Raw genomic sequence first — 11,892 nt, 5'->3', positions numbered from 1 at the left:
CACACACACACACACACACATACACACACACACACACACGGACACACACACCCACATACGAACCCACATACGCACGCACACACGCACACTCACTCACACACACAAAGAGAGAGAGAGAGAGAGAGAGAGAGAGAGAGAGAGAGAGAGAGAGAGAGAGAGAGAGAGAGAGAGAGAATGCTCAGAGATGTGAATGATCATTTACCTGTTTCGATACCCTAGGCTACTACATCTACATGTACTGCCATTGCTTACCAATGATAGTACATAACAAGATGGGCCACTTCTCTCTTTGAGCCAATTAAAAAAGTGTCCTCAAAATTTGGTGGCGCCCTCTTCACAAAAGCGCACTCTTTGCGAACAGAGTTACCCTACTTGAGTTTTAAAAAATCAAAGTGAAACTAGCATGTTTTGGGATAAATTTCGGAAGAACGCTTTTTTAAAATGGTTACGCTGACAAAAAACCTCTTCCGGAGGAAAGGGTGATGGTTTTCTTCGTTTTATTTGACTTTAGAATGAAAGGCGAGAGGTCATTAAAATTTTTAAAAACCTAAAACTACGCACTGAACGTACCCGAACTGCTGATGAACAGCAGTCGATCTGCGAACGCAAGGAGGTGCTATTCCTATTCTTCTTCTGGAAAAACGAAAGAGAGCTTCAAAACAGACTGCAGCGCCATCTGAAGCAAAGAGCATACTTCCTGCGGACACTTTTTTGGCTGAGTGGCCCATCTTGTTATTTACTATCTTTGTGCTTACTGAAACTATTCGATTCCAAAAGGAAGTCGAGTTCAGGAACAACCTTTCCACACGTAGAGTTATGACATCACAGGTTGGGGAGTGGGGTGGGGTTGGGGGGGGGGAGGAATTCCATTACGTTCAGAGTAAAGAATCGTCATGTCATTCTTTGATGCTATGGGTTGGCTCTCTGCCATAGCATGCAGGAGACAGGAGGTTGAATCTCCGTTAGAGAAGCTATTTTCAGCGTTTCTCTCCGTCTGTCTGCTGGGATGCTTTTTCTCACTCAACCTGGCTTGTTTTCTTTTGTTTTTGTTTCGTTTGTCTGGGGTTTTTTTGGTAAGTGTTTTACGGGCGTTGGCAACGGCATAAGGTAATATGAGTGCTCAGGACACATTTAACATTTTCAGTTGGTAGGAAATTTTAAATTTTGCTCGGGTGGCGAACAAAGCCTACTCTTATCAATAAGACCACCAAGGGATCTTTAACGTAGGCAACTTGCACACAGAACCTCCGAGATTTTTCGCCCTTTTCCAAGAAGGCTAGGTGTAGACTGAAAGACAGCAGTAAAAAGGAGCCAAGGAGTAGCAGTAGAAAGGCTGCAGAAAGAGCCAGAAGCCCAGAGGAGGGGGAAAAGGAGGTGAGGGGGTGGGGGGAAGAAAGTGGAGACGAAAGCAGACGACAGAACATTGTTATAGAGCAGAGAAAAAGATGAAAGGAGACAATTTTAGAGAAGGAAATTTTTCCTGTCGCTTCCAGGATTCGAGCCCAGACCTTTAAATAAAAGGCGAACACCTTAACCAGAAGCCCGTCTCCTAAATGATCTAAAGTTTAATTGTATTGATTTGGGGGGGGGGTGGTATTCAGTATTTATAATCAACAAAGATGAGAACTGCTGAGGCGAGGCGAAAAACATTACAGGAATGTTAATTGTCCCCAGATGTAACTCGACAATGAATTAACACTTTTTCTCAATACTGTAGTAAATGGATATAGTGCGTTTTGCCGCGGAGCCCTGCATAATATATAATGTAAACGTTTAGCTTGTGAATTACAATAAATTTCCATCTATATTGGTGTTTCAGGACGACCTATACAGGTTGGGAGAGGATGGGGAGACAGAATTGCTCCGTGAAATTTATAGGAATGTTTTAAAAGCCCGTCAACACAATTTAGGTCATATTCTAGCAGTAGACAAGATGCTTCAAAACGTCCTTCCAAGTGCAGCCCAGACTATGTGGTGTACGGGACAACAGGTTTATTTTCTTTCCTTTAATTTGTTTTTTAATAAATTGATTTTTTAAAAAGTTTAATTTAATTTAGTTTAATTTCATTTAATTTTATTCTACTTTATATCATTTTATTTAACTTTATTTCATCTTTTTTGTTTCATTTTATTTCATGTCATGCTATTTTACTATCTACTTATTCATTTATTATATTTATTTATTTTGAATAATATTACGGGGGGGTGGGGGCGGGTGTAGAGAATTTGAATGCATGTAGGTGTCTTACGGTCCTATTGAAACAATTTAGATCCTTTAAGAAGCGGGCTTTGACCCTGCCTGTCAAGGCAAATCTTCGCTGATTCGGATGCAACGTACCATAAGATAGACCGAAATACTCGATAAAATTTATCTTCCCGGAGGAATCGAAAACTCAGGTCTTCTGCATCACTGGGGGGAAAAAATTGAAAGCGCACTCTGTTCCGTTTTCCCTACTCTATGACCTCATCGACACAGCCAGCAACATAATATTATTATCCATAGAACATTTTTAACTAAGAACTGAATCGGTGTCAGGGTTGCGTCGACTTTGAGGTTGGAACGAACGAACGTATGCGGCGGGACAGAGACGCAGATCTCGGCCGTGTATTTCGAGTTCCGTGTGTTGTCTACAAGATCTACTACTGTGAGTTGGATCTCGACAGCATGCATTCACATCAGAGAGGGTTGCCAAGTAACAGATAATGATGATGATAGCTGGTGTCTAAAGGGAGATGTAGGAGAAGAAAACCAGGCCAGCGCAACAACCATCTACCCACATTGTTGTTACAGATACTCTCTTAGTGACTTCGGAGATTAACAAAATTTCTATTGCAAGGTAAGTTATTATTTGTTTTTTCTGCCTGTTCTCTGTAGATTATAATCCACCAATACTTTGCAACAAACTTTAATTAATGCAGTCGTTTGAACGCCTCCATCGACACAGTGGCGATGGGTGGACCAAAATTTCGGTGGGGCTTAGGTTGCTTCCAGTTCTTAATCACCAAATAGCAAGCAATAAGAACTAAACAGTGATGATTTTTCTATACTCATGGTGAGCCACGACATTTAGAAAACCATTCAAACGAGAAGAGTTACCTTTGTTTTCAATCTCTTTGTTCTTAGTTTAATACTTGTTGATGGTGGGGATGAAGCCGATTCACCTCCAAATTTCCTCTAATTAATTTTCATGTGATGAAAAAGTTGCCTTAAAAGTAGTTCCGCCTCATTTATAACTGTTAAATCAAAGCTGCACAAACAAAAACATGCACACACAGCACTTCAAACATAATAATTACTTCTATGAGCTGGATTGGGCCGTGTAGTTGAGAAAGTTGAACGCACCCAACAAAGAACCAATGAGCGAATAGGTATCTGTGTCAGTGGGGGAAAGTGAGTCGTAAACTTTCACCCCATTGTCAGGGCTAGGAGAGTGTGAGCCCTCGCTGCAGTGTTATTTTTTCAAGTCTGTTACCTTTTTTACAAAAAGATTTTCATAAAGGACGAGCCGTGAGAAAGGGCTCATCCCTTGCTGAGCCCTAAAGACATTTGATTGGCTGCTGGGTTACTATAGTTGTAAGCGGTGACAACAGTGATTGGATAAACGAGCAAGCCGCCGAGTTGGTCACTCTGTGTTCATTGCGTGTGGTCATAACAGTTTCAACTGCTTATTTCATTATGGAGAAACTTTCGTTTACTTTGGGATAGAGTTGGGGGTGGTGGGAGGGGAGGGGGCAGGGGCTCAAGCCCGTGAGCCCTTCACTACTAACCGCCACTGCATCGACATATTTTTGATAATTTAGGAGGCTGGCTTCAACCCTGAACTGCCTGCCAGGACCAACCCGGGTTGAGAGGGATACAACATCAGGACAGACTTTGGGTGGTTTATTCTATAAAACCCTTTTTGAACCATACTGGCCTAAACCGGCCTTCCCGTCACGTTGCCACACCGGCTTTTACCGGCCTGACACACCCGCCTTTAGTGCGGGCTTAGAAATGATATGAACATTTCACTCTAAATTTAGATGCTGGCGTCCAAGGTTTTTGTATGTGAAATTTCCATTGAAATACGTCGCTTATATCAAAATTAAAGACAATTTCTTTGCGACACCCCCTGAAACTCTGAAATACACAGAAATAATTCGGCTCTGTGAAATCAGAAGCTGGCTGCCACTATTTTCTGTTGTGCTGACCTGTTGACCCATTTATGGTGCTAAGAGGGTTTAGATTACAAGCAGAATAAGAAAACAATCCTAAACCATAAACAAAAGCAAACAAACAAACACTCAGGGCAAAGCTTTTTCGGTGGCATTCTCAGATATTAGAACATTTCAAACGACTTGGACTTTCTAGAATAATATGTTTTACGGGCTTCGATAACTAACTAAGGTATTGAGCAGTCGAATTCGTCCGCCTCGCGGTCAAGTGGTTGAGATGTTAGATCTAGATCTAGATCCATCATCTAAGAATAAGATCTACCGAAGCGAATTTGATCCTGACTTACTTTACTAAAGATATTGTTAAATGACTTTACGATCCTGATAGAGGTAACCTTACTTTACCATGCCAACTGGCAATAATAGGCCAAGCACCACCGGACGGAAGCAGTCAGAACGAAGGTGAAGTGTTCTTTTCGGTTTCTTTGAATTAATAATTTTTCAGGTTTTGGTTATTTGCCACAAAACGGCAGGTTTCTCAAAAATATTAACTATTCCATGCAAATCCTCTCCTAAATTTACATCTGCATAGAAAATTTCACAACTGTCTGTGGTGCGGTTTAGGAGTCCATACGATCCAAATGTTTTGGGCCACGCTCCATGATATAGGGTGATTTAAAAAGAATGAACCGATTTCATTACGCAATATTTTATAAAGGAAAAGTAATTTTTAAAAAAAACCAACCTCAGGCTAAGGCATAGGTATTGTACTCTTAATCAACTTTTATTTCCTGAAACTTACAAGTGTTTAATGTGGCCACCACCATCAGCGCAGGCAACATTAATGCAATAAGAGAATTCTTCCCATACGCGGTTCATCATAATCTCACGGCCCACTAAGTAGATCGCTGTTGTTATTTTATGTTTAAGGCAAGGATCTTCGAGGTTAGTTGGTATTGGTGGAACATAAGAGCGATCTTTTACATAATATAATTATCTCCGCAAGAAAAAAGAATCAGGCACGGTGAGGTTTGGGGGATCTGCGTGGTAGGCCAAGCACAGAGAACAAGGTATTGATTGAACCCCTATCCGACCATTCCATCTGTGGGCACAGCCATTCAAAAGTTAGATAACTCGTGTTTCAGTGGGCACTGACTCATTCCATACGATGCTTGCTTGAGAACTGAAGAACTGCATCATTAAACGATTCATTCGTTTTTATTCAAAATGTAGATTGCTCCTCTTTCATTGACTCATTCAATAACGATGCTTGAGAACTGAAACAATGCTTCATTAAATCGTTTCATTCTTTTTTAATTACTATAAAAAACAGCGCAAAGGCGTGTGTGTGTGTGTGTGTGTGTGTGTGTGTGTGTGTGTGTGTTTGTGTGTGTGTGTGTGTGTGTGTGTGTGTGTGTGTGTGTGTGTGTGTGTGTGTGTGTGTGTGTGTGTGTGTGTGTGTGTGTGTGTTGGAAAAGGGGGAGATGGGGGGGGGGGGGTAGGAAATTGTCGTTTGAACGGATGAGTGTTTAACACATGTGGCTGTTAGAGCAGGTACAATCGTGCGGTCTCACATGTTCCCTTCCCTTTAATTTTGTTTTGCCTTTTATTTATTCTTTCACTCAAACCAGACATGGAGAACGAAAAAAGCAGAGCAGCCGAAAAAGAAGACGAAATGTTGGAATTGAAAGACCAAAACCGGACAGAAAGCGAAGCGTTGAATGAACTCACAAAGCAAAGCCAAGCAAAGTCACGATGGGTCGGCTGGAGGCAAAAGTTCAAAGACAAAGAGTATCGAAGGAAGCTACTGAGGACCCTATGGCTCACCATGGCCCTTTTCTCCTGGGTAAGCAGCATTGAGGCTAGTCAGTTATGAGGTGGTCTACGGCTAGGTTCCTATAGTACTTGGCTGTCTACCACAGGTTCAGTTCAGCATTTTTGTTCCACTTGATGGTCATCTAGTCTTCTATTCTGAAGTAATAAAATAACCTTGGCCCTAACTTTAATTTGAACCATATCCCTTACTAAACCCAACCCCTAATCCTAACCCGAACCGGAACCCGAACCCGAACCCTAACCATATACCTAACCCTAACCCTAACCCTAACCCTAACCCTAACCCAAGCCCCACCCCTTACCCTTATCCTTACCCAAACCGGTTTACACTGCAAATTAGACCATGGTCAATCAGGTAGATTTAGGAACTCAAACTCCTGTGGGCTCCTGACTCTTTCTGTAGTATTTCAAACGCTACTTCTTGGATCTTTCTTACTGCTGTCTTTCTGCCATACCCCTGATCTTATGGTGGTAAGATCTATCACCTAGCCTCGGAGGTCTCGTGTGCAATTTGCGCTTTTTAAAGTAATGAATGACATGTTTACTGACTGTCATTAAGGAAAATTTGTTTTGCTGAGCCTTTTAGATCTATCAGCAGTTGGATTTTTAAAAATATAACTGACCATTATATTTTATTGAAGCTGTTGGAGGTGTCTTCAGGAATATCCGGGACTGCCTTTAGATGGTTTTGTTTTTACCTCCTGACAAATCGATACCAATCTGTCATTATTAAAGGGCTTAAGTCGTCAGATCATGCTCTTATGGATGGGGTCCCCCAGGGCTCAGTCCAGTTTTGTTCACCATTTAATTTATACTCAACCACTCGTCAAGGAAATAGTTAAGGACGAATTAAAGTATCATTTCTATCCTGATGGTACCCAAAGTTATGGTTAAAAATGTTTACCAACTTAGATAACTTGTCCATTGTGCTGAAAATTGTATTGCCTCAGTGAAAAAAAGGATGAACAAAAACAAATTGATGTTGAATGAGGGTAAAACAGAAGTCAACCTGGCAGTGAGCGCAAAGTCTGTAAAAGAGGTTGACCATAATCACATAACAATTGGTGAGGCGGAAATTTCATTTTCAAGAAAAGTGAAGAATCCTGGCATTTATTTTGATTCCAGTTTGTCAATGTCGGCTGAGGTAAATCGTCTGATCAGCTGCATAATATTTCCAAATAAGAAAAATTAGTAAAATACGTCATCCAATCAACATTAAGTATACTACTTTACTAGTAGCTGGCTAAGTTTTTAATCAAGACTCGATTATTGTAACTACTTGTTATCAGGAATATCACTGGAGATCGTTAAAATACTTCAAACTGTCTAAAACAATGCTGCACGTTAAATTTACGGAAAAGAAAGCGAGACTCTGCTACACCTCTTTTACAGACATTGCATTGGCTTCCTGTTGAGAAAATAATTGTGTACAAGTTGGCCACCCTAAGTCACAAATGTTTGAATGATAATGTGCCATCATATTTGTCAAATCTGTTAAGACCGTACATTCCAACTCGCAGTTTATGGTCATCAGCTGCCGAAAAGAAATTTCTTCTACCATCTTTGAAATTTTAACAATGGGGGAAAAGACATTTGTATATCAAGGCCGTAAGATCTGGAATGTTTTGCCAAGTCATTTAAAAGACATCAACTTTTTTTTATTTATTTAACTGTCAGCTGAAGTCATTTCTGTTTTTAAATTAATAAGATGAATATTTGGAGATATTTTCTTTTGGTTAGAACACGTTTTATGTTACTGTTGTTTGTTTTTTGTTTTTTTGTTTTGTTTTGTTTTAGTAGAGGTTTTCCGGCGCTCGCAACTGCATAGGTCATCATATGAGAGCCAAGGGGTGGATGTCAACAGAGAAGTCCTTACAGGGAATCAGACTTACTCTGCTCACCTCTCTAGCTTCAACAGCACAAAGTCTGCTTCGACTAGCACGGCACCCTGGAAATTGCGGGTCACAAGAGTGTGACAAAAGAAGTAGAGAAAGACAACTATAGTAAGGATTAGGAAAGAAAAAGCAGCATTTCCCTTTTGTAGTTTAGGCACAGTTATGAGCATGACATTGTTGGATCAGTCCATTTACAATTCCACTGTGCATTAGAACGAGAAATGTCCCCACTTTGGAAATAGCCTAAAGACATTTCAGCCCGTGGGGGGGTCTGTTACTGTTGTATTGTATTGTAAAGCGCTAAGAACCTGAGTACTGTAATCGGGGTAGAGCGCTGTATAAATTTCATGTGTTATTATTGTTATTACACTCAGAGACCAGCATCTTAAATAACCTCACCCTGCTGAATGGGGCTTTAACCTATCTAAACAATGACGAATGCTCATCCCTTCAGAGATGGGGTTTATTCAATACTCCATGAACAACAGTGTATTAACCATATTTATATAACATGTTTTTAAAAAATCATCGCAGTATTCATTCAAAAAGTAACTGAATAACCTTTGACCTCCCTCCTTGACCAGGGCATCTCTGACGGCCAGATTGGCCCCACCGTCCTTGACCTTCAGATCATCACCTCTACAGGGGTCAAGGAGGGGTCAGCCTTCATCATGGCCAGGAGGTTTGGCTACATGGCCGGAGCCCTGATGCGTGCCTGGATCAGTAGGAAGGTCGGTTTTCAGAGAGAGAGAGAGAGAGAGAGAGAGAGAGAGAGAGAGAGAGAGAGAGAGAGAGAGAGAGAGAGAGAGGGGGGGGGGAGTAGAGAGAAAGGGGGAGGGAGAGAGAAAAAGAGAGATGGAGACAGAGGGCGAGAGAGATAGGAGTTTTCGCAAAAGCAAACGTGCTCCAAATGTACAATTCCCGCATTTATTATGCGTTATCATTCAAAATCTTTGTGACCTCCATCTGTTATAACAGGGCAAGCGAATGCGAAAACTAGCTCTTCAAATTCAGATGTTTTAGAGTGTTTTGTTTCGTTTCGCACAGTCTAACTTACTTTAATGACCACCTGTCCAATTAAGACAATCACATGTACAAATGAACACTTCCCACTTCGCCTCTTGCGTATTCTTTTTGAAAGTTCAACTGACATGGTCTAAGACGTCCGCCAGACTTGTGGTTTGGCTACCGGACTCGTAATCGTAAGGTTGCGTGTTCTGGGGTTCGAGACGCGGGCCTGACGTTGTATCCTTGGGAAAGGCACTTTACACGAATGTTCCTCTCTTCACCCAGGTGAAAATGGGTACCCGGCCATAGACAGCGAAAGATCTTGTCAGTATGTTAGTGTTTTAGCGCATATAAATGGTTGCTTGCACTGTACACCTCCCAGGAAGTTTAAATTGTTTCAGAATGCTCTCAGGTCTGCTTGGAAAATAGTATAGATTGTGAAGCTCATACAGCTTGGTGTTGAGCGGGGATTTGTGCTATACAAATGCTATCTATTATTATTATCATTATTAAAAAGCCAATGTTTTGCTTGTATTGTGTTTTCAGATCCACACATACTTGCTCCTACTCGTATCCCTGCTGGGGTTAGCTGGTTTCACCTTGCTCATCCCGCACTGTTCCGTCTACCCAGCTATGGTTGCTATGCTCGCTCTGTGCGGGGTTAGCGGAGGGTTCATTGCTACCAGTAAGTGATGGATGGATGGATGGATGGATGGATGGATAGATGGATGGGTGGATGGATGGATGGATGGATGGATGGATGGATGGATGGATGGATGGATGGATGGGTGGATAAGTAGCTAAATAGAGAGATACACTTTTCGACTTCTGCCAAAGACTTCAATACAAAACTGATTGTAACACACACACACCCAGATGGCCAGAATAACTTTACAACGAATAACACAAAGAGAAAAACCGAGCTCATCAAGACCAAGACAGAAGACAACAGGAAGGAGGTACCATGATCGTCAATGTGTGCTCCAGATCTGACAGCTGAAGGAATAGACAGCGAGGTACATATATGGGGGTTTCTGCTCTCTGTGGAACCACATGCCGATGTGTCACTGTAACGTAATGAGTAAAGACAAAATGCAACTTTTTAAAAAACATGTGAGGATAGAAATTTACTTTATCAAAGATTAGTGTATCTTCAGGAGGGAAAAAACACTTCGGACTCCTTTCTGAGTGGAGTTTAACAGCGGCAGATTTTATAATGATTCTACGCCACAGCGCGTCTCCCCAAAATCTGAACGTGATCGCTCGAGAAAAAAATCCAGCTGCGCTTGATTTCTCGACCAATTATCCATGCCATCATCCAATTGTCCAAACTTTGTGCAATTTTGTGGTTACACCTAGCGATTTTTCGTATTATCGATCCTTACGTATAACCGGGCCATTAGTCTGTGTTCAGTTTTATCTGGAATAACGGAATTTAGTGAGAGCTTTATTCATGATTTAAGGCAGTAAACTCTAGTTTCCCCTTTTTAAAAAAATTCAACTTAGTCTGTTCGTCTATTTCAGGCTGCAATTCCGAGCTGATGGGTCAATGGGGCGAGCAAGGGAGGTCACTCATGCAACTCATGCATTTTGGATACGCCGTTGGTGGGGTGTTAGGTCCCTTGTTGTCGAAACCTTTCTTGGCAGTCAAGAGGGATACACAAGAGACCATAAATTCAGAAGGAGTTCGAAATGATAGCCAGGTGCTCGTCAATAGTTCTAGCTTTGGACCCATGGAAATTATGACATTTGTGAATGGAACTTTCAACAGTAGTTTTCAGGACGGAGGATTGGGAAACTTCCCTGCGTCTGATAGTACTACGACGCCAACCACTCACATACAGTACGCCTTTCTTATTTCGGGAGTCATTTTCTCTCTCACAGCTCTGCCTATCTTCGGGGTCGTTTTCCAAGAAAGGTCAAGGCTTTTCGGAGCCAGGGTCACCGTAAGCGCCCAATCAGAAACGGGAATGAAGACTCGAACACTTCCGGTTTGTCTTCGCTTATTCTTGGTGTGTTGCGTCTGTGTTTTTTTCTCCTTGCATGCAGCCATCGAGGACACATTCACCGCGTACTTGATGACCTTCCTCGTCAAGGAGTACCGCGAGGTCACCAAAGCCTTCGCGGCTTACGTCACGTCTATCTACTGGATATCTTTCGCAAGCTTCAGACTGCTCATGGCTTTCCTATCGAGGTTTGCGTCTCCGCCTAGACTCATGGGAATATGCCTGTCCATAGTGGCAATGTCTTTGGTCTGTTTTACAATCAGTGCTTCGTTTGGACAGGTGACTTGTTTAGTCGTCTTCACAGTTACGTTTGCCATTGGTATCTGCGCGGTTTACCCTTCCGTATATTCTCTATGTGAGTCGGAAATAGTTCCCGTTTCAATCCGACTCACCTCAGCGTTTTCTCTCTGCGCTGGTACAGGGTCGATGCTGAACCCGTTACTGGTAGCCTATCTGATGGACACCTTCGGAAACATGTGGTATTGCTACACCCTGCTCTCCCAGATTTCTACCATGCTCGTGTTCTTTGTGTTTCTTCTGTCGTTTGTGAGGTGCTATGTGAGCAAGAGTTACGGCCCTCTACGGCGTTATGTGAGCGGGACAATCCACTCGGAGTGATGAATGACGGGATGATGATGATGATGATTATGGTGATGATGATGATGATGATGATGATGATGATGATGATGATGATGATTATGATAATGATTGTGTTCACCGCGCCATTCTGTTATTATATTCCTTACTTCCACGCACCTGTTCCGCCACCCCCCCCCCCCCCTCTCTCTCTCTCTCTCTACCACTTCTGGCCTTAGTGTTCCCCTCTGTCTGGCCTTTCCGATTTGTACTCACTGCTCCTTTTAGTGTTGTGACATGAATGTACACCCTTTGGTTTTTAAAGCCCGTGTAGATCTAGGTTCTTGTCATTTTTATTGTCCATTATCTAGATGAAGCCTGTTGAGGGCGAAACGTTGAACTTGTGATACAATATT

General features: G+C 42.0%; 1 protein-coding gene across 1 annotated transcript; it reads left to right on the top strand.

Moving 5' to 3' along the window:
* Positions 1-5,672: 5,672 nt before the first annotated feature.
* LOC101852425 (sodium-dependent glucose transporter 1A) lies at positions 5,673-11,565 on the top strand. Its single transcript, XM_013085609.2, has 4 exons — positions 5,673-6,001; positions 8,471-8,617; positions 9,441-9,579; positions 10,419-11,565. The coding sequence occupies exons 1-4, from the start codon at positions 5,789-5,791 to the stop codon at positions 11,516-11,518; spliced, it is 1,599 nt and encodes a 532-aa protein (XP_012941063.1). The 5' UTR covers positions 5,673-5,788; the 3' UTR covers positions 11,519-11,565.
* The last annotated feature ends 327 nt before the right edge of the window (positions 11,566-11,892 follow it).

Source organism: Aplysia californica, unplaced genomic scaffold (assembly GCF_000002075.1).
Source record: "Aplysia californica isolate F4 #8 unplaced genomic scaffold, AplCal3.0 scaffold00389, whole genome shotgun sequence".
Classification (NCBI taxonomy): Eukaryota; Metazoa; Mollusca; class Gastropoda; order Aplysiida; family Aplysiidae; genus Aplysia; species Aplysia californica.
Note: the sequence above shows the minus strand (reverse complement) of the source record. Positions and strands in the feature narration are given on the sequence as shown.

What these genes read in the sequence shown, in the direction of transcription:
- LOC101852425 (XM_013085609.2), top strand. Translation starts at nt 5,789, where the DNA reads ATGGAGAACGAAAAAAGCAGAGCAGCCGAAAAAGAAGACGAAATGTTG. An exon ending in GTGCCTGGATCAGTAGGAAG is followed by an intron (nt 8,618 to 9,440) that starts GTCGGTTTTCAG and finishes TTGTGTTTTCAG; the next exon opens with ATCCACACATACTTGCTCCT. An exon ending in CGGAGGGTTCATTGCTACCA is followed by an intron (nt 9,580 to 10,418) that starts GTAAGTGATGGA and finishes CGTCTATTTCAG; the next exon opens with GCTGCAATTCCGAGCTGATG.